This window comes from Cyrtonyx montezumae, unplaced genomic scaffold, assembly GCF_038088225.1.
Source record: "Cyrtonyx montezumae isolate F1298 unplaced genomic scaffold, pur_monq_1.0 scaffold_20, whole genome shotgun sequence".
In the NCBI taxonomy this organism is placed as follows: domain Eukaryota; kingdom Metazoa; phylum Chordata; class Aves; order Galliformes; family Odontophoridae; genus Cyrtonyx; species Cyrtonyx montezumae.
Window position 1 is genome coordinate 5,277,311 of NW_027071937.1, and position 20,095 is coordinate 5,297,405.

Consider the following 20,095-nt stretch of genomic DNA (forward strand, 5'->3'; position numbering starts at 1 on the left):
GCCAGCAGCCCCCAGATGAGCACTCCGCACCAAGCACAGCGGGCGGGCGGTGGCATGTACCCGTGTGCACTTGTTACGGCGAGGGGACGGCCGCGGGGCGCTGGCGGCAGCGGCCCTGAGCGAGAAAGGTCGAGCCGGGGTGACAACATGGCGACCGGCAGCAACCTACACTTCCCAGCAGGCAGCGCGGCGGCGCGCCGGAAGTAGCGTGGGCGGTACTTCGGAAGTGTAGGCGGTGGTTGGCATGGCGAAGCAGTACGACATGGTGGAGTGTCCCTTCTGCGATGAGGTCTCCAAGTACGAGAAGCTCGCCAAGATCGGGCAGGGCACCTTCGGGTGAGCGCTCCGGCCCTCGGCTCTGCTCCCCGCGGGGCTCGGCTCCTCTCGGACCTGTTCCCTGCGGCTCCTCCGCGCCCTCGGGCCTGACGCGGGGCCTTTGTGCTGGGGGCGGTCCCCTCCCTGCTCACCGCTCTCTTCCCGTCGTTACAGGGAAGTGTTCAAAGCCAAGCACCGGCAGACGGGCAAGAAGGTAGCGCTGAAGAAGGTGTTGATGGAAAACGAGAAGGAGGGGGTAAGTGCGGGCGCGCAGCCGTGCTGTGCTTGGGGAGGGCCGGGTTGGACGGTTTGGGGAGGAGCGCTGGGCTTTGGCATGGAGGGTTTGGGGAGGGCCGTTGGGGGGTGCTCGCTCCGTTGAGCGTTAACGTGTGTTCTCTTGCATTATTCGTTGCTGCAACGTACGAGGTCTCGAGCAGCAGTTAGGCAGCACGAGCGGGTGGGTCGGGTAGGGCCGTTGGGCGGTTGGGGCCGTTCCGTGATCTCAGGTGGGAGGGGCGTCTGTGTCACCTGAACACCTCCGCCTCGCGGCAGAATCCCGCTCCTACAGGCGGCCTGAGGGCAAATGACGTTTGCCAGTGTCGCTGTAACATTTTGAAATTTGAATTGCTCTTAAGCTGTTTCAATGCTACTCAGGCAGGTACCCTGCCGTGCTGCTGCGGTCCAATCTCTCCTGCTCTCTAGGCAGATGTGAGCTGTGCTCCTAACATGTGTCCTCTGCTTCTCCTTTCCAGTTCCCCATCACAGCTCTGCGAGAGATTAAAATCCTCCAGCTGCTCAAACATGAGAATGTGGTGAACCTCATAGAAATCTGTAGGACCAAAGGTAGCTCGGGGGGGGGGGGGGGGAGTTCTCCTTTGTGCTGACTGCTTGCTGAGGGGTTGTTGATTTCCAGCCTTTGTTCATGGCTGAGCAGGCTGCTCTGTAGCAGTGGGAGTGGATCTTCTAGCTGAGCACAGGCTCGAGTCTTTTATCTGGAGTGACTGCATACTCATCTGTGGAAACTGTTTCTGAATGAATGTGACTGTGCTGTAGCTGGGCTGGAAAAAGCTATTGTCAGTGCTGCTAGAGTGTGGCTGTGCTATTGCAGTGAACGCTGTCTGTGTGCTGAGTGACTTTAAATAAACCTGCAGCAGGTTCTCTTGAATTTGAAGCAGAGGATTTTCTGCCTGGCAGTGATTTTGAAGCTTTATGGTGCTGATGCTATTGGTGTGACTGCATGTGCTTATGCAGCTCGTGGAGCTTTGTGCTGCTGACAGCTCCAGCTGGAGATGCGCTCAGCCTCTAGTTCTGTGTGTGACAGCACCTCCCAGGCTGGATTAAAGAGCTGTGACTTCACAGTGAGTGATTTAGTTGCTCTGTGCTGAGCTGTTCTTCCATCTCATTGCTGCAGGCAGTACCTGGGGGGGGCAGCACATCTCTGCTGTGTGAGTGGTGTGCTTGATGCACCTGGCCTGGCTCAGTTTCATTCTAAAGCATTTCCCTGTTTTCACGTACCACGCTCTTGTATAGATTTGGACTGCAAAGGCAGTATATTAAAGCTTGCCATGCTGTATAGTCAGTCTTTTTGGTTAAATAGAAATGAAAGTGGCTCTTAACTGCTGCTGGTGTTTTCTGCTCTGAAGTGGTAGAATCCTCAGGCCTAGGTCTGGGAACCTGAAGTTGCTTCATAGAATCTAGGTTATTTCCAGCTTATGGAACCAGCAGGACAAGCAAAAACACCACCACCAAGTTAATTTTTAATTCTTGGTGTGATTAAGCCAGTTGTGATGATGGCATGCTTCTGGCATGCCTAAGGTAAACATTTTTGTAGATCTGTCAAATTTGTTTGGGTTTTGTTTGAAGTCCAGTTTTCATCCAAATGTACTTTGACCTCAGTTTCAAGTGGAAAACAGAAATGTTCCATTTACTGTTCTCAGACTTGCAGGTTTTCTCTTTTTACGTTGGAGGGGTATTGTAAGGACTGCACCAGTGTCAGGGACTGCAGTCTGGGAAGCATCCCCCAGGCGTGCAGGGGAGGGATGCTGCATTTACTGTGCAGGAGAAGCTTAGCCCTCATTTTCTGGTTCTTGGTGCTGATCAGGAGGTTTTGCTGTATACAGCTGATGAAAATCAGCCTTTCATTTTGGTCTTTTGCACGTGTGCTCTAGGAGCAAGATTGAAATCGACTGCTTCATTTGAGGTTTCCTGTTACTGACTATAAATTGCAATTGAAATTGGAGTTTTAAACCATATTGATCTGCACCAGTCTGTCTTCATGGATACTGTTTGAGGTTGCAGTAAGCCTCGCTTTCTAATGTTATTTTAGAAAGATTTGTTGTGTTCCTGTGACTCTGTCTTTGCCTGTGTCTCCCCTGATGCTGATGCAGTGACTGCTTGGCTAGCAGCTGTGTGCACGCACCTATGGGCTGCCGTCTGTAGGGGTGAAACCCCACAGCCATTATGCACACAGCACAACGCACAAATGAAGCTTTCAAAGACTTTTCTGCTCTTTCCTTGCCTTTTTTTTAGGATATTCACTACCACTGTGAATATCCCCTTCTTCTGTTGCTTATTTTGCTGTTTTAATACCTCGTTTTGAAGAATCTTGAGGCGTCTGGGGTCCCTGTTTTGATGTTCCTCTGCCATGAGGTTTCATCTGGTGAGCCAGGATGGATGGAGGTCAGGAGGAGCTCTGGTGGGGTGCAGTCCCTTGCTGACTGTCCCTTCTTGCCTCTCTGTAGCCTCTCCGTACAATCGCTGCAAGGGAAGCATCTACCTGGTGTTTGACTTCTGTGAGCACGACCTGGCTGGCCTTCTGAGCAACACCCACGTCAAGTTCACGCTCTCAGAGATCAAGAAAGTTATGCAGATGCTGTTGAATGGACTTTATTACATCCACAGGAACAAGGTAATGGCCAGACCTGTGCTGCGGTCTGAGGTGCCTTAGTACAGATTGAAGGGAACTTCTACTTCGTCCTTCATCTCCTGAGTCTGCAGGTTGCCCAAGGAGGTGATACCTCAGTGGCTTAACTTTCTGATGTCTGTCCTCGTGCAGATCTTGCATCGAGACATGAAAGCTGCGAACGTTCTCATCACGCGGGACGGAGTCCTGAAGCTCGCAGACTTCGGGCTGGCTCGAGCTTTCAGCCTGGCCAAGAACAGCCAGCCAAACCGCTACACCAACCGGGTCGTGACGCTGTGGTATCGGCCGCCGGAGCTGCTCCTAGGTAGGAGGTGATGGGTGCTGCTGGCTTCTCCTCCCTTCACGTCCCAGGTGATTTACAGAGCACCTTTGTTTAGGAGAGCGGGACTACGGGCCTCCCATTGACCTCTGGGGCGGAGGCTGCATCATGGCTGAGATGTGGACCCGCAGCCCCATCATGCAGGGGAACACAGAGCAGCACCAGCTCACCCTCATTAGCCAGCTCTGTGGATCCATCACACCGGAGGTGAGGGCAAGCTGTGGGATCTGCAGTGCAGTGGTGATGTCACGGGGTGCTTCTGCTCCTCTTCCATCTCCTGCGTGCGGGCTGTTGAGTGTTCCCAGTGCTGGAGTGTGCCTGCTGCTGGCAGGGAGGCTGGGGAGGTTCCTGGGAGCTGAGTGTCCAGCTGAGCACTGAGCATCCGTGCTGCTGTGCATAAACTCCAGCTCTCCCATGACTCATGCAACCTCGTTACCCATAAGAGGGTGAATTTGGCCTTTTCTGGGATGAGTTAGTGGTGTCCTTGTTTTTGAGCACTGAGAGGATGCTGGTTGCTCAGGGTGTGAAAGAACAGAATGTCACATGTAGGAGTCTGTTCTGTGTTTGGGGATTGTCTCTCAGATGACCACCTTCTGTCTTAGCTCCTTGTTTCAGGGAAGTCTGCCCTGCCCTCTGGCGGGGGATTGAGCTGGGAGAGATCTTGGCCGGGGCTTAAGTACTCGGGGTGAGATGGGCAGGTGGTTTTGTGTGCAGAGCGCAGGCTGATGCCTCTGTTACACACTGAAGGTGCTTCCTTTTGTGCCCAAGCACTTCCTGCGCTTATCTCTCCCAGGCTGAGGTTGATATAAGTGCAGGTGATTGCAGCAGGCTGTGATTTCTAAGAATAAAAGGTGCTGTGTACATTCAGGTTGTTATTTAGCAACGAGTTTTGCCCTTGGACTTTCTGGATGTTGGAGTTGGCCCGAGGTATGTTCTCCAGTAGATTTATTTTTGTGTTTGTGTGGGAGAGAGTCAGAAATCCTGGAGTATCTTCAGGAGTGCCATGCCACGTGCTGTTCCCACAGCAGGAGGACTCTGTCCTGACTTGTCCGCATGTCTTTGGGCCTTAGTTCACTCTTTATTGCCTTCTTTGTGCTGTGGGAGTGAGGTTTGCTGACTGGGAGGTTATAAAGTGGTATTGTTCTCTCCACAAACCTCACACTGGTTTGCCTGAGGCTGTTAGGGAGCACGCAAGCCATTGCTGATGCTATCTCCTCCCAACCTCTCCTTCCCGACCCTTCCAGGTCTGGCCGAACGTGGATAAGTACGAGCTGTACCAGAAGCTGGAGCTCCCCAAGGGCCAGAAGCGCAAGGTGAAGGATCGCCTGAAGGCCTACGTCAAGGACCCCTATGCACTCGACCTCATCGACAAGCTGCTGGTGCTGGACCCGGCCCAACGCATCGACAGCGATGATGCACTGAACCACGACTTCTTCTGGTCAGACCCCATGCCCTCGGACCTCAAAAACATGCTGTCCACGCACAACCAGTCCATGTTTGAGTACCTGGCCCCGCCACGCAGGCGGGGCGGGCACATGCCCCAGCAGCCAGCAAACCAGGGCAGGAACCCTGCAGCTACCAACCAGACTGAATTTGACAGGGTGTTTTGAGCAGAGTCCCGGCTGGGTTGCTCTGCACTGAGCAGGGATGTCTCAGCAGGGTCTCTCTCTCTCTCTCTCTCTAGTCAGGGATTTTCTTCAAGGTGAAGTGCCTCGTGGTTTTAACTGAGCTCTGCCCTCCCTTCTCCTTGTGCATCAGCTCTGCTGCCAAGGAGCTGCAGCAGGCAAGCTGTGTGGTTGTGTGTGTGAGTGGGGAAGTGACCCCTGTGAGCCCACAGCTGTTTCCCTGTGGCTTTGGCACAGCCCGTGGCCCCACACAGCAGTCTGTATTGATGATGTTAATCTTGTGGCTCGATGGCTGTGAATCTGATGATGGAGAAGGTGGCTGCAGCGGTGTTAGCTCCTGTACAGCGTGTCCTCTGAGCTCTGTGCTGTCGATTGGATGCTAAAGGTGTTTCTGAGTAATGTGGGAGAAGCAGAGGTGCTCCAGGCTTAATGACCAACTCTTGCTCCAGCCTTGAAGGGGCCTTACTGGGCAGCCCGTGCTGATGGAACTGGTTGCTCCACACAGCCAGGATTTGCAGCGGGAATTAGTGTGCCACAGCACTCAGTGTGCGTGCTTTCTTGTCTCTGGACTGCAATTAAGGTCTTTGTGGGACACACCCAGAGTGCTCAGTGCTAACGATGGAGCTGGGGTGCTGTCCTCAGTCAGGCTGTGCTTGGAAGCAGCCCCCTGTCCTGCTGCTTGCGGCGTCACGGTTGTGCTGGGGGTGCAAGGGCCGCTGTGCTCACAGGCTCTCCTCTGTCCTGGAGCCATTTGTGCGTAGCCTGGAGCAGAACTGCTGCCCTCCCCAGGGACCACAGCGAGCACTCCTTCCCACGTTGTCTTCCATGCCCGCCCTCCAGCTGCAGCTGGTCCCGACTTCCCAATGAGCGACGTGTAGGAAACGCAGAGGGTTCTAACCTTCGGCATTTGGTGGGTTGTCCGTTAACCAGGCTCATGGCAAAGCCCCCGCACTAGCAGAGCAGCTCCGGGCGCGCAGCAGCAGGCCGGACTGGTGCCACGGGGGGGGCGAGGATGATAAAGGACTCCTATAAGGTAAACCTCGAGGTGGAGGGCTGTGAAGCGGCGTCTGCTGACGGAGGGGACCGCGAGGCGTTCGTTTTGTTCTGTTTCTTCCTACAAATGAATTTGGTTGCAAGCAATAATCCGGAGCACTGTTGTCACTTGTGAATAAACGCCGCCCCGCTCCCGGGAGCTGCGCGCTTTACCGCGGCGTGACGATGTGCAGCCGCGCGTGGGGCTGGGGCTGGTGGGGGGGGGGCGACGTGGCGGCGCTTTTGCCCGCTCTAAAGATGGCGGCGGGGGCGGGGCTGCGCCCGCGGGATCGGCGGCGCGCGCGGAGCGGAGCGGAGCGGGGCGGAACGGAGCGATGGTGGCGCGGGGACTGCGCGCGCTGCGCGGGGCCGTGCGGGGAGCGGCGGGGAACGGCGGGAGGAGGCTCAGCACGCGCCCCGCGCGCGCCCCCGCCGCGGACTATCAGGTGGGGGGGGGGGGAGACGGACGTCGGGGGCCGCGGGAAGGGTTGGGGGTGGGGGGGTGAACTACAAGTGCAGGGCCGCCTCGTGGGGGTGGAACACGTGGGTGTGTGTCGTCGTCGTCCCCCCCCCCCCCGGGGGCCGCCCCGGTGATAAGAGGTCGGTGCTCCCCGCGCGGGGCCGGGGCCGCGGTGATGGGCGCCGCAGCCGCCGCTTCGTTCCAGGATGCCATCCGCACGCTGAACACGCTGCAGACCAACGCCAGTTACCTGGAGCAGGTGAAGCGGGAACGCGGGGACCCCAGGGCGCAGCTGGCGGCCATGCGCGGCTTTTTGGAGAGGAGCGGGCTGCAGGTGAGAGCCCGCGTCCGCCTGCGGCATCTCTGTGTGTCGTGTTTCTCCACCCCCCCCCCCCTCCGCGTGTCCTCTCCCCACGTGACACGCAGCCCGGGGTCTCACACTGTGCTCACCCCGCAGGTCGAGGACCTGGATCGGCTGAACATCATCCACGTCACGGGGACGAAGGGCAAGGTGAGCAGGGGTGCATGGTTGGGGGGGGGGGTGGTGGTTGGCAGCGCTGCCTTCCCCCCCCGCCCCCCATTTTTGTTGCTTATGTCAGCGTATCCCAGGGCTCAGCCTGTGCCTTCACTGAGCGCATCCTGCGTGGCTATGGGCTGCGGACCGGCTTCTACAGGTGGGCATGGGGGGGCTCGGGGGGCTGAGCTGGGTGAGCTGTGTCGCTGAGCCTGTCCCCCCCCGCTCCCCTTCCCCCAGCTCCCCTCACTTGGTGCAGGTGCGTGAGCGGATCCGTATCAACGGGCAACCGCTGAGCAAGGAGCTGTTCAGCAAGTACTTCTGGCTGGTGTACCGCCGGCTGCGGGACACCAAGGTGGGGCCCGGGGTGGGGGAGGGGGTCCCGGGGCTCACTGCGGTGCGGGGACCCCCCACGGCCCCTCTCTCATGCCCCCATCCTGCAGGACGAGGTGCAGGTCGACATGCCGGCGTACTTCCGCTTCCTCACCATCATGGCCTTCCACGTCTTCCTGCAGGAGAAGGTGGGTGGTGGGATGCGCTGCCTGGGGGTCAGCGTCCCCGGGGAGGTGCTGAGGTCGGTGGGAGTGGGTCGGTGTTGGACGTGGGGATCTGAGAGCTCTTTTCCAGCTGTGACCGTTCTGTGCCCGCAGGTGGACCTGGCGGTGGTGGAGGTGGGCATCGGCGGCGCCTTTGACTGCACCAACATCATCAGGTAGGAGCGGGCTGGGCCCTGCACCCTGCCCCGTCCCCGTGTCACGGCCACGCTCACGCTGTGTCCCCAGGACCCCGGTGGTGTGCGGCGTCTCCTCGCTGGGCATCGACCACACCAGCATCCTGGGGGACACGGTGGAGAAGATCGCTTGGCAGAAGGGTGGCATTTTTAAGGTAGGAAGGAAGGAGGCCCCACGTCCCAGCACGGCCCTGTGTTTGGATCCTAACCTCCCGCCTCCCGCAGCCCGGCGTGCCGGCGTTCACCGTGCCGCAGCCCGAGCAGCCGCTGGAGGTGCTCCGGGACCGAGCTCAGGAGTGTGGGGTGAGCTCAGGGGACGGTGTGGGGCTGAGCTCTGGGGCTCCACAGGACTGGGCTCAGCCTCCTGTCCCCGCAGTGCCCCCTGTACCTCTGCCCTGAGCTGGACGCCTTCGAGGTGGGGACGCGGGTGCTGGAGCTGGGGCTGGCGGGCACCCACCAGCGCTCCAATGCTGCTCTGGCTCTGCAGCTCTCGCGGACGTGGCTGCAGCGGCGTGGTTATGAGGGTAAGGCCCCACGTGGGGCTGAGGGGGGGCATGGCCTGAGCAGTGCCATCGTGGCTCACAGGGTGCCCCCCCCCAGCAGGTACCAGCATGCTGCAGGTACCTAACCCTAACCCTAACCCCCCCCCAGCAGGTACCAGCATGCTGCAGGTACCTAACCCTAACCCTAACCCCCCCCCAGCAGGTACCAGCATGCTGCAGGTACCTAACCCTAACCCTAACCCCCCCCCAGCAGGTACCAGCATGCTGCAGGTACCTAACCCTAACCCTAACCCCCCCCCAGCAGGTACCAGCATGCTGCAGGACGTGCTGCCCAGCACAGAGCTGTCGACACAGCGCTCAGTGCCGCTGGCACCCACGTTTTGCCCCAGTGATGCCATGATCCAAGGTGCAGTATGGGTGCTGGGTGGGGCGTGCGTGACTGTGATCCCCCTAGTGCTGGGGGTGGCAGGATCCAGCCATGCTTTGTGCCCCCCCCCCATCCCAGGGCTGCGGGACACGGAGTGGCCAGGCCGTACCCAGGTGCTGCCGCACGGCCCCGTGACGTGGTACATCGATGGGGCACACACCACCAGCAGCATCCAAGCCTGTGTCTGCTGGTTTCGCCAGGAGGCCCTCAATGTGGACAAACCCCAGGAGTAAGGAGGGGACACGGGGATGGGGGACAAGGACATGTGGGATAGGGTAGCACCCACCCACCCCTTGTCCCTGTAGTGGCTCCGAGGTGCGGGTGCTGCTCTTCAATGCTACGGGGGACCGGGACACAGCTGCGTTACTGAAGCTGCTGCTGGTGAGGTTTTGGGGTGCTTGTGGTGGGTGCTGTCTTTGGGCCCCTCTTTGCTGCGGGTACTGGGAGCCACATGGTGGAGCTGCTCTCCATCTGTCCATCCCTCTCTCTGTCTGCCTGTCCTGCTGTTCAGTTGTCTCCCATCTCAGTGCCCCACACCCCTGTTTCCGAGGGGCTCAGCCCCAGTGCAGTCCTAACCCCACGCCCCACTGGGCAGAGGCAGGTCCTGATGGCATCGTGGTAGCAGTGGGGAGGCAGTCCTGGGAGTCTCCATGTCCTCTGCCCTGCTGATCCTTCCCCCTTCCCCACAGCCCTGCCACTTTGACTACGCCGTCTTCTGCCCCAACTTCACGGAGGTGTCAGTGGCCACTAACGCAGGTGAGTAACGGGGTCTGGGGGTGACCCCTCCTCCCCACCCCCAACCCTGAACACTGCCCCTATCCCCCCCCCCCCAGATCAACAAAACTTCAACGTGACGCTGGAGAACGCCCTCACACGCTGCGTGGAGAACCAGAAGACGTGGATGCGGCTGATGGAGGAGAAGGGGGGGCCCTGGTTGCCGGCCCCCCTGGAAGTGGGGGGGCTGCTGCAACCGGACCCCCTGCGAGGATCCCTGCTCCTGGTGCCCCCGGCCGAGCGGCCGCTCAACTCCACCTCCCTCGTCTTCCCCTGCATCTCCCATGCGCTGCAGTGGATCAGCCAGGGCCGGGACCCCCACCTGCCCATGCCTACCTCCAAGGGGGGGGCTCACCCGCACCCCGTGGCCGCCAGCGGGGCCGTGCTGCTGCAGGAGGCGGCCGCCATCCGCGTCCTTGTCACCGGCAGCCTGCACCTGGTGGGGGGGGTCCTCAAGCTGCTGGACCCCACGCTGTCCCAGTAGTGGGGATGGGGGGGTCTGCACCCCCTTGGACTTAAATAAGTGGGGATAGGTCCCCCCCTAAGCCGGGTTCTCCCTGCCCCTCCTCACCCCAGTGCCTTTTGTCTGTGTCAGCCCCAGGGAGTGGCTGTCCCCGTGAGGTGGAGGGAGTTGCTGCTGATGAGATGGACTCAGGGTGCCCCCGGGCTCTGGCTGGGGTACGTCTGAGGTCCCTGTCCCCCCCCCCCCCCACTGGGCAGGTTTGGTGGGTCTGTGGGTGCTCTGTGCCCCAGCTGTGAGTGACGTTTTGAGGCTCTGTGCCACTAATTTAACATAGTGTATGTTTTTATTATTATTAAGTTTGTAACTTTGACCTGGAGCTGGGTGGGGGGCCCGGGTTGCTGTCTGTGCACTGCTCCTGGCCGAGGGGGCAGCAGTGCAGTGCTGCCTGGCCCCCACCCCAATAAACCGTTTGCTGCTCTCAGCACTGCTGACTGCCTCTGTGGGACAATGCCACGGTGGGGGGGGGGTCACCCCCTCGGGGGTACACCCGCTGCCCCCCTGGCTGCTGCTCAGTGTGCATTTGCACCACGTTATTGGGGGATGAGTAATGCAGGGGCTGTGGGTGCTGGGTTGCAAACACTGCCCAAGTGCCAGGACGTGTCCTGGGGGCACCCACGTTTTGCCCTCAATGCTCCCATATGCTGGAAACCCCCTGGAAGGGGTGTTGCATGGTGACCCCCCGCCCCTGCCCTGGGCTGCCTTGGGGGGGCCATAGCATTCACTGAATGAGTAAGGGTGGCCCCCGGGACAGCATGGGGCCGTGGCCCCCTCGGGGCTCAGCCTAAGGTTTGGGGCAGAAAAAGGATTTTATGGAGGCTGAGCCGGTGGTGGCGATGGGGTGACGGCCGAGGGAGGGGCCGGGGGGGTCAGGCCATGCTGCTGGTGGAGCAGGGGGTGCTCTGGGTGCTGCCGATGCTGTGGTTGGTGCTGCTGCTCTCTGAGGCTGGTGCCGTGGTGGAAACCGGCTGCAGTTTGGAGATGGGACCTGCATTACGCCGCCGGTCCAGGGGGGGGTAGGAAAGGGGGGGGGGGGGGGGAAAGAAAAATAATGTAGGGCCAAAAAACAAAACTCGGCGCCAGCAGGGGATGGCTCATCCTGGACGTGACCTTTCCAGCCCTGATAAGGGACCGTCCCTGGCGTGGGGCTCGTGTTCCCCGGCCAACGCAGCTCTGCACCCCCTCCCTGCCCCCCCAACCCCGATAAGATGAGGGATGGTGATGGGCTTTGTGGGGACCCTGGGGACCGTGGCTGGCTCGCTCTCACGAGATGCCTCAGCCAAAAGGGATGTTAGGGCGATAACAGCATGACAGCCCCTCGCCCGGGGACGTGCGGGAGTGTTGGGAGCGGGGAGGAAGATGGCTTTCCCAGCAATGGGATGTGTTTGTGGGCCCCCTCCAGTTCCACCCCCAGAGATACTCACGGGTATGCGAGTAGATATACCAGAGCCCGGCGGTGAGGAGCGCGCCAATGAGGAAGGCTCCAAAGGTGATGCCCAGCACGGCGCTCAGCCCCAGCCCTTGGTCTGCAGTGGGATGAGGCCATCAGTGTGGGGGTACCTTCCCCAGACCCGGCAGTGTCCCCCTGCCCTGTCCCGTGTCCCCAGCTCACTGTTGGGCGGCCGCCAGATGTCCTTCACCTTCACCTTCAGAGCCTTCTCGAAGACGGTGTTGTTCTGCCGGGCAGAGGGTTGGGGTGAGCACGGGGACATTGCAGCCCCAGTGCCACCATCCCATGGGGACGTGGTTCAGTGCCCCATGCCCAAGGCCTTAGGGGAGCAAGGATGCTGTTCCCAGCTTGGTGATAAGCCCGTTGGTACACCCAGGGGGACCGTGGTGCCAGATGGGGGTGATGCTGACCTGTAGCCCAGCCTTGCAGGTGAGGGTGGCGGAGGAGGGGACGTGCCTGCCCTCGGGGATGGTGTAGGTGAAGCGGAAGCGCCAGACCTTCCTGTCCCTGTTGCTGGTGGGCTCCTCCAGCATGGCCACGCTGGAGCTCTGTGCCTTGCTGCCCTGCACCAGCAGCAGCGGCTCCATGCCGAGGGCCGTCAGGTTGCACTCCTTGAGCTGCAGGTCGGCCGGGTAATCCTCCAAGCGCATGGATGCCTGCGTGGGGACAGGGTGGCCATTAGGGACACCGCCACCCCACAGCGCAGTTCCCACCCCAGTGCCTGGGCCTGGCACACGGTACCTGCACAAACACCTCCTTGTTGACCTCCAGCTCTGTCTGTGGTGCCTCGAAGGCGGCGGTGGGGAAGAGGCGCAGGAAGAGCTCCTGTGGGATCTTGCACTGGAAGGCCACCTGCGAGCAGGGATGGTGTCAGCCACCACGCTGTCACCTCCAGTTGGTGACACCACCACCAACACTTACCCTCACGCTCCTGAGCACCGAGCCCTTGGACAGGCTGAGGATGAGCTGCAAGGAGTGGAGGAAGGCTCAGTCAGCCCGGCCATGGAGGTGTCCCCGAGGGGTCGGGGTGGCTCCAGGGTCTCTCCCCATCAGCAGCACGGCCGGCAGCGCTCACCTCGTTGCTGGCGTGGCCATGGTCCTCCACCAAAGTGCCACAGTGGTTGAATGGGGTGCGCAGCATGAAGTGCGTGGCGTTCTTCTCCGCCTGGCAGCTGATGTCCCGCAGGGTGATGTTCACCACATCCTTGATGGGCTACGACAAAAGCAGCAATCATTCCCATCTCCATATGGCGTGCCTGGCCAGCCCTCTTCCACCCCATCAGCACCCGGAGAACGATGAGATCCCCTCCCCAGGCACAGCCCTCACCTCCAGGTGGGACCTGGCGATGACGATTTCCAGGGTGTCATCTGTGCACTTCCAGGGCATGAGAGTGAAGAGCAGCCTGTTGGACAAGCACTCAGGGCTGGGGGTTGATGAGATGGGCACCGTGGGCGGCTTCCTCGGCACCTCTATCAGATGAGAGAGAGCACGGGGTCTGAGCGAAGACCCCCAGTTAACCCCCCCCCCCCAGCCCCATGCAGGCGCTGCGGGCTGACCACGCTCGTGGATCTTTAGCGTGACGTGGGGGCTGATGGGGATGATGGAGTAGGAGGCGATGATGCTGTAGTTCTTCTCAAAGGCTTTGGCAATGAGGCCCTGCACCGTGTTGGGCAGCTGCTCCCCTTTTTGCGGCCCCATGGGGAAGTGCAGGATCTTGTAGGTGCCGGAGGCCTGTGGGGATGGTGCAGAAGGGAGTTAGCGGAGATGGGGATGGGGGCAGCAGCGGGGAAGTGCTGTGAGGACCATACCAGGAACTGCAGGCTGCAGTTGTTCATCGTCAGCAGCCAGGTGAGGTTGGCTGGGCCCTGCAGGAGGAGGATCTGGTTGCTCGGCTGCTGTTCGAGGCAGCTCAGGGTCAGGTTCACTTCCGTGATGGGCAAGCTGTAAGGCCACGAGACACCCCCAGCCTGGCATTAGAACCTTCTTGGGGTGTCAATCTCACAAGAGACCCCAACCTCTTCCCCAGTACCTGGGCTCATGCAGCAGCTGGACGATGTGAGCAGCCCTGGCATTGCGGGCACTGCTGCTGATGCAGCCCTTCACCTCACGGAAGAGGACCTCGGCCTCGAGGTGCGGTGTGGCATCAAAGTTCTCCTGGGGGACGCAGTCCAGGGGGCTGCTGTTATCTGCAGGGAGGGCAGGCAGCGCTGGCTGACATCAAAACTGCAGCACGCTCAGCGTGCCCGCAGCATCACCCCACGTGCCTCCAGCGTAGTGGAGCAGGAGGAGTGCTGTGGGTATCTCATCGCCCCAGTGCCACCCAGTTGTTCCCCCCCTACCAGCCCCCTGCCCCCCCCAGCTCCCTGTGCCCGGCCGCACTTTCTCCCAGGTGGAGGTGGATCCTGTGTGGGTCCTTCAGCTCGCTGTAGGACGTGATGCCCTTGTAGGTCTTCTGCACCCAGTCCAGCAGATCTTCCTTGGTGTCGGCTGGCAGCTCCCTGCTCTGCACCCTGGGGCTCAGGGAGGCATCCTGCAGGCGAGCAGCACATGGAGCTGAGGCAGAGCGGGGCACACAGACACAGCCCTCCCTGCCACCCCACAAACACAGGACCCCCCACTCCTGGGGGTGCTGCTCTGAGCCCAGGTGGATCGGCATCTCCAGAGCACTGAATCCATTGCACTTGGGGTCACACCGCGGGGATTTTGGGTGTCCGGCAGCACGCGAGGAGCTCGGCCCACTTTATTATTAGCCACAAACAAAGCAGGAGGTTTATTTTGCTAACAAAGCTCCCGGCCCCAGCTCAGCTCACTGGAGCCAAACCCCATCGCTGACCTTCCTCCCGGCAGCCGGAGGAAACAGGAGCTTTTTCAAGCACCATGCGTCACTCGCTGCCCGGCCTGCCCCGTGCTCAGATCCACTGCCAACAGTCAGCTGTCCCCAGGCTGTGAGCATCATCCCCAGGAGAGGGGGACCCGAGCACCCCAGGGGCACCCCCGGCCCCTCCAACCCGTCCCTTGGCACTCACAGTGTGGATGAGGAGGTCCTGGTACGGGGAGGTGATGCTGGCTGAGCACTGCGTGCACTGGAGGATGAGCACTGCTGGCCGGGTGTGGTCGCCAGCTCGTGGCCTGATGGACACATTCAGCATGGAGGCAGGGGTCTGTGGGGAGCAGGAAGAGGGTCAGCACTGCATATGGCTTGGATTGATCCCTCTCCCACACCGCAGTGTGACAGACCCCCCCAGCTGCCTCCTGATGCCCCATACCAAGGAGAAGCATCCCCATGCTGTGACCCTTCATGCGTGTCAGTGCATCAGGGACCGGGTGCTGGGAACAGGGTGTCATCCCTCCAGAGCAGCTCAGGGCATCCTCACCCCACGCAGCAGCACATCCCCGCGCTGGGTACCGGGATGTGCCCCTGTGGCTCTCCCATCCCCGTCCTGGCACACGAAGCAGACAGCAGCAGCAGCACGGTGTGCAGGCTGTGACCCCACGCAGTGAGTGTGGCCGCGTGGGTGGCCGGGGACCCCGCGTGGCCCCGTGGCGGCGGGAGGAGCCGCTCTGGTTTTCCTGCCGCGTGTTTTGCGGCGCTCCATTGTTTCTGTCCTGCCGAGCTGGGGGTGATGGAGGCTGCGTCTCGCCCTCCGCAGCCTTTTTTTAGGCTTTTTCTTTTTGGTGTTGTTGTGTCGTGGTGGGGTTTTTTTCTTTTCTTTTTTTTTTTTGCTTTGTGGGATCTGCTTATAGAAAGCAGCTTCCAGTAATTCTTCTAGGAGTGGAGCCGGGTCCCTGCCCGGCTCCCCAGGGCTCGGTGCCGGCGAGCCCGAGTGCCACAGCCGTGACATCAGTGCGTGTCCCCCGCCGCCTCGGGTGACAAAGCTGGGGCACCCCCGGCTCTGACGCTCGCTCACAGGCGCCTGCGCCAGGACCAGGCTTCCTGCTCCCCCGCCAGTGCCCCAAAAAGCAGAACTGGGAGAGCAGGGAGGCGGTGAGGACCAGAACCCGGTGCTGCATCCCCAGCAGCTCTAAAGGAGCCCGGCCTTGTTCCTGCCGCCAGTTATCCCCTAACGCTGCCTCCTCCTGCCCCTACAAAGCCCCCTCCTCAGGGCTGGGTGGTGCCCCAGGCAGGGGAGCAGCCGCGGGCTCACTGCCCTGCTGTGCCCGGCCTCGGAAGCAGTCAGCACTCCGGGCAGGCTGTATCAACTGAAGTGACTTCATCCCTCCCTGCACGCATCCATCCCCATGGACACACGGGTTCCCGGGGCACGCAGCACAGGGACAGTCCCTGCAGCTCAGACTGTCACCCTTTATAAAGAATTTAAACCGTCCCTTTAGGGACAGAGTGAAACCACAGCTCTGTGTGAGAGGGGAAGTCAGGGCGTGCGGGGAAATTGCACTGTGGAAAAGGTTAATCTGGTTTCTTTCGCTGCTCGTTACTCAGAGGAAACGATTTTGACAGTGCTCACTGCTCACCAGCCCCACGGTGCAGGGGCTGAACATCCCCGGGGGGGGCTGGAGAAGGACCAGGCTCACCTTGGACCACCGGATCCTGAGGACGTGCACCTCATGGCTGGTGTGCGTAGAGCTGCTGCTGGCACAGCCCCGCAGCACTGTGCTGGTGGTGTAGGACAGGGTGATGGGCGGCTCTGCTGACACCGGCTGCAAGTCACAGTGCTCGGCTGGAGCGGGGTCTGGGAGGAGAGCAAGGAGTCATCAGTCCCTGCCTGGCGGCGTGGGGACAGGGGACGTGCAAGAGGGGCTGTGCTGTGACACCCGCCCGGGGCTGGCTGGTTCGGTCCCATTAATGACCCTCAGATCCGGTCTGGAAAAAAACACTGTCCCCGTGCAGCTTCCCCCAGCAATCAGCCCTCCCCGGCCCCCGCTGCTGCAGGAAATCGGAAGGGCCAGGTGTGGAAATGGCACCGAGCTGTCCCCGCGGAGGTGCGAGGCAGGCGGTGCTGACACCGACCGTCCCTGCGCCGCGGCTGCCAAGGAAATCCTGACTGCAGGACGCTGCCTGGAGCTCCCGTCCCGCAAATGCGGAGCTGGTGACCTGGGGCACTTCCCCTGCCCTGGGCAGCGCCGTCCCCAAGCTGTCCCAGAGCTGGGGCACCCATGGGTGGCACTGCTGTGGGTGTCCGCTGGGGCTGAGATGCTGAGTTTGGTTCAGATGCGGCCGCGGAGCACCATCCCTTCTCTGGGGGGTTCCCCAATGGGCCACGAAAGCAGGAGGAGGCAACGCCCCGGGGACACCCTATGTCAGGGACGGGGTGAGGGCCACACGTGCTGTCCCACAGCCACGTCGGGGTGGCGAGGCCGAGGCGGCGGGGTCACGGCTCAGGCCCCGCGGTGACGCTGCCGAGGTCCCCACCTATTGTCCAACGCTTCCTCCCCTCGGCGCTGCGGCCGCAGCATCGGGAGGAAGATAAACAGCCGCTTATCTGGGCGCTGCAGCCCGCGGCACTCTTCCCTGCACCGCTGCCCCGGCGGCACCGGGCACGGCCCCCATCCCCGGCATCACGGGGCACGTCGGGCGGCTCGTCACCCGTCCGGGGTGATGCCGGGAGGTGGGGATGCAGCCGCGCTGCCCCCACGCGGGGCGGGGGTGGTGCGGAGGGGCTGTGGGGCTGCGGTGCCAAGCGGGCACCGTCCCCATCCCCGGGGGCAGGCGGTGCTGAGCAGTGTGATGTCAGGATCAGATAAGGGCGCTCAGCTGGGCCCAGCCTGCGCCCGCGGGGTCAATCAGATAAGGGAGCATTTATTTTTGTACTCCAGGAAATGTGAAAAAAAAAGAAAAAAAAAATTAAAAGGAAGAAAGAAAGAAAACCCACTTGATGTTTTTCCAGCCTCCCACTGCCCGCCCTCGGCCTCGCTGCCGTGCCGCCCCGGCGCGTGAGGGATTCCTGTTGTTTTTAGGAGTGGATCAAAGGCTCCGGGCACAGAACAAAGCCGGGGTGCCAGGCTGGGGCTGCCGGGCTTGGGGGGGCTCTAGCAGGGCAGGATGCTCCCAGGCAGCACTCGTGCAATGAGCTGGCAGGACTCAGCCTTGCCAGGGGTGGGAATGGAGGGAGCACAGCAGCCTGGAGGCTGTCATCCCTGGGCCACCTCCGGCTGTTGTGCCGTGGGGAGACAGCAGCTCAGGGTGTATGGCACAGATACATAGGGCATGGGGTATGAGGCATGGCTACGTGGTGTAGGGGTGCTGTGGTGCACCCACATGGGATGGGGCCATGTAGCAGAGCTGCAGATGGCGGGCATGGTCTAGCACAGCCACGGTGTAGGACGTGGCCTATATGGCAGAGCTACGTTGGATGAGGACTGTAGAGGCACAGTTACAGGGGGTAACTGTGCCCCCATATGACATTGGCTTCACTGCTCGGTTATAGGGCAGTGCTGAACACTTAGGACAAGGACCATACAGCACAGATACATAGATGAGGGACCATAAAGCAGATAGGAAGGACACGAACTACATTACACCACTGTGTGGGACAGGGACAGTATAGCACAGCTACATAGGATGGGGACCAAACAGCATACTGCACAATTAAGTAGGACAGGGACTAGAAGCCACAGCTGAGAAGTATGGGGTCCATATGGCAAAGCTACACAGAACACAGCTCATACAGCAGAACCATGTTGGTGCACGGACTGTATGGCACAGCCACACAGGACAGGGAGCAAATGGCACAAAGTACAGCGGACATGGCACAGCTGTGTGGCACAGCTGCTCAGGACAGACACAGCTGCACAGCTACAGAGGATGGTGGCCCAGTGGCACAGTGGTGTGGGATGGGGACAGCTTCATAGGACGTGAGCCACATGGCACAGCTATAGGGTGGGGACCATTGCTGCATAGGGCACAGACCTCATAGCACATCTGTGTAGGATGGGAACCGTATGGCACAGCCACAGGATAAGGACTGTATGGCACAGCTATGGAGGACACAGACCATGTGGCACAGCTACATAGGATGTGGACGTTATGGATGGAGGCCGTATGACACAGCCGTAGGACAGGGAGTATACGACACAGCTACATAGGATGGGTACCACACAACACAGCCCCACGAGGCATGGTCTGCATGGCACAAACCCCAGGACACGGACTGTAGGGCATCCTGGTGCTACTGCTGTCCTGACACTTCTCTGCCCCTGTCTCTCCCAGCATGGCATGTCCCCTTGTCCCCGGCCCCCTTCCTGCTGGATGCTGTGGGTACCCCCAAACCCTCCCTGTGAACCCACAGCAGTGAGGGCTCTTGGGGGCCGACAATGAAGGCACAGAACAGTGCCCATCTCCACAGCCACCATCCACGGCGTGCTTTTGGGGTTCCCTTCCCTGCGCAGATCCCCGGGGGGGTGTTCTGGTGACACGGGGACCATCCCCAACCCACTGCGTGCCGTGTCAGGAAGGGAGCAGCGGCCGCAGCGCTTTGACGCATACCCGGTGACGCAGCCGGGCTTTGGGGCCGGTGGAAGGGTCCTGCGTCAGAGGGGTCCCGTGTCAGCAGGGTCCCATCTCCATGCCCGGTACGTGTCCCTCCCCACGGGGCACAGCTTCTGGCCCATCCTGCAGCGCTCTGGGCACCGCCTCACCCTCGTCGCCCCCCACCCCGTGCCCCGCACACCGCCGGGACCCCCCCGGCCCCACTCACCGGGCCGGCCGAGCAGCGCCAGCAGCAGCGGCAGCAGCGGAGAGCTCCGACGGCACATCCCGGCCGCTGCCCCGAGCACAGAGCGCAGTGAGCGGGCGGCGGCGGCAGGAAACAAACTCCCTTCGGCAGGAGGAGGAGATGGAGGAGGAGGAGGAGGAGGAGGAGGAGGAGGAGGGTCGGCGGGCGGCGCGGCTCCGCGCCGGGAGGAAATGCCGCTCCGCTGCGCTGGAACCGTGCCGGGCGCCGGGAGGGGGGGAGCGGGGAGAGAGAGGTGGGGTGAAGTGAGGGGGGGGGCCCGTGCCTCAGTTTCCCCACTGGGAAGTGGGTATTGCTGCGAGCGCTGAGCCCCGAGGGATGGCGTCGGCGGGTGAACCCTCGAACCCCTTCTGGGGTGGTGGCACAGAGCAGCAGCGATGGGGACCAGAGTGCCTGCCCTGAGGATGTTCAGGTGCCAAAAAGTCCGTTCTGCCCCCAAATACACATCCACACGGGGTTAGGAGTGAGAAGGGGGCTGTCCCCCTCCTGTACTAAAGACAGGAGCTTGACACGGGCTGCCCCGTGGTGGTGACACCCAGCCCGTGTATGGTTATGGTGTCCCCTGGCACTCAGTGAGTGCCCCACGGCCCTAGGCACCACCTATGGGGCTGCGGGGCAGATACGTGGGGCTCACAGCGCTGCTATGGGCCCTGTGTGTGCCCACGGCTGAGGACAGCCGGGATGTCCCCAGGGAGGACTGGAGTTTGGGGATAGTCCTGGGTCACAGCACAGCAGCACCGAGGTGAGAACCAGAGACAGCTGGGTGCTCTCAGGGACATTCCTGCAGCCTCGCCCCGTCCCTGCTGCACGCACA

General features: G+C 61.2%; 3 protein-coding genes across 5 annotated transcripts; 2 read left to right on the forward strand and 1 right to left on the reverse strand.

The window, feature by feature from the left end:
- The first annotated feature begins 227 nt into the window (after nucleotides 1–227).
- On the forward strand, nucleotides 228–5,815 carry CDK9 (cyclin dependent kinase 9). The gene is made up of 7 exons (XM_065737589.1): nucleotides 228–336; nucleotides 490–571; nucleotides 1,068–1,158; nucleotides 3,057–3,223; nucleotides 3,371–3,542; nucleotides 3,616–3,764; nucleotides 4,802–5,815. Exons 1-7 carry the CDS (start codon nucleotides 245–247, stop codon nucleotides 5,165–5,167), a joined length of 1,119 nt encoding a protein of 372 aa, XP_065593661.1. The 5' UTR covers nucleotides 228–244; the 3' UTR covers nucleotides 5,168–5,815.
- A 224-nt stretch (nucleotides 5,816–6,039) lies between these two features.
- Nucleotides 6,040–10,566, forward strand: FPGS (folylpolyglutamate synthase). 3 transcript variants are annotated; one of them, XM_065737585.1, is made up of 15 exons: nucleotides 6,040–6,215; nucleotides 6,880–7,008; nucleotides 7,132–7,185; nucleotides 7,284–7,348; nucleotides 7,429–7,543; nucleotides 7,632–7,709; nucleotides 7,839–7,900; nucleotides 7,971–8,073; nucleotides 8,144–8,221; nucleotides 8,295–8,442; nucleotides 8,723–8,827; nucleotides 8,927–9,077; nucleotides 9,154–9,229; nucleotides 9,538–9,604; nucleotides 9,682–10,566. In XM_065737585.1, the coding sequence occupies exons 1-15, from the start codon at nucleotides 6,195–6,197 to the stop codon at nucleotides 10,104–10,106; spliced, it is 1,677 nt and encodes a 558-aa protein (XP_065593657.1). In that variant the 5' UTR covers nucleotides 6,040–6,194; the 3' UTR covers nucleotides 10,107–10,566. The 3 variants fall into 3 exon arrangements, with proteins under 3 accessions (XP_065593657.1, XP_065593655.1, XP_065593656.1); XM_065737583.1 differs by lacking the exon at nucleotides 6,040–6,215 and adding an exon at nucleotides 6,528–6,660; XM_065737584.1 differs by lacking the exon at nucleotides 6,040–6,215 and adding an exon at nucleotides 6,528–6,660 and having other exon boundaries at nucleotides 8,726–8,827.
- On the reverse strand, nucleotides 10,407–19,318 carry ENG (endoglin). The gene is made up of 15 exons (XM_065737593.1): nucleotides 19,246–19,318; nucleotides 16,124–16,281; nucleotides 14,620–14,754; nucleotides 13,973–14,123; nucleotides 13,623–13,779; nucleotides 13,402–13,534; nucleotides 13,150–13,324; nucleotides 12,920–13,062; nucleotides 12,668–12,805; nucleotides 12,514–12,558; nucleotides 12,334–12,444; nucleotides 12,003–12,248; nucleotides 11,755–11,818; nucleotides 11,567–11,668; nucleotides 10,407–11,130 (listed from the first exon to the last, which is right to left on the reverse strand). The coding sequence occupies exons 1-15, from the start codon at nucleotides 19,301–19,303 to the stop codon at nucleotides 11,012–11,014; spliced, it is 1,935 nt and encodes a 644-aa protein (XP_065593665.1). The 5' UTR covers nucleotides 19,304–19,318; the 3' UTR covers nucleotides 10,407–11,011.
- Between the last annotated feature and the right edge of the window lie 777 nt (nucleotides 19,319–20,095).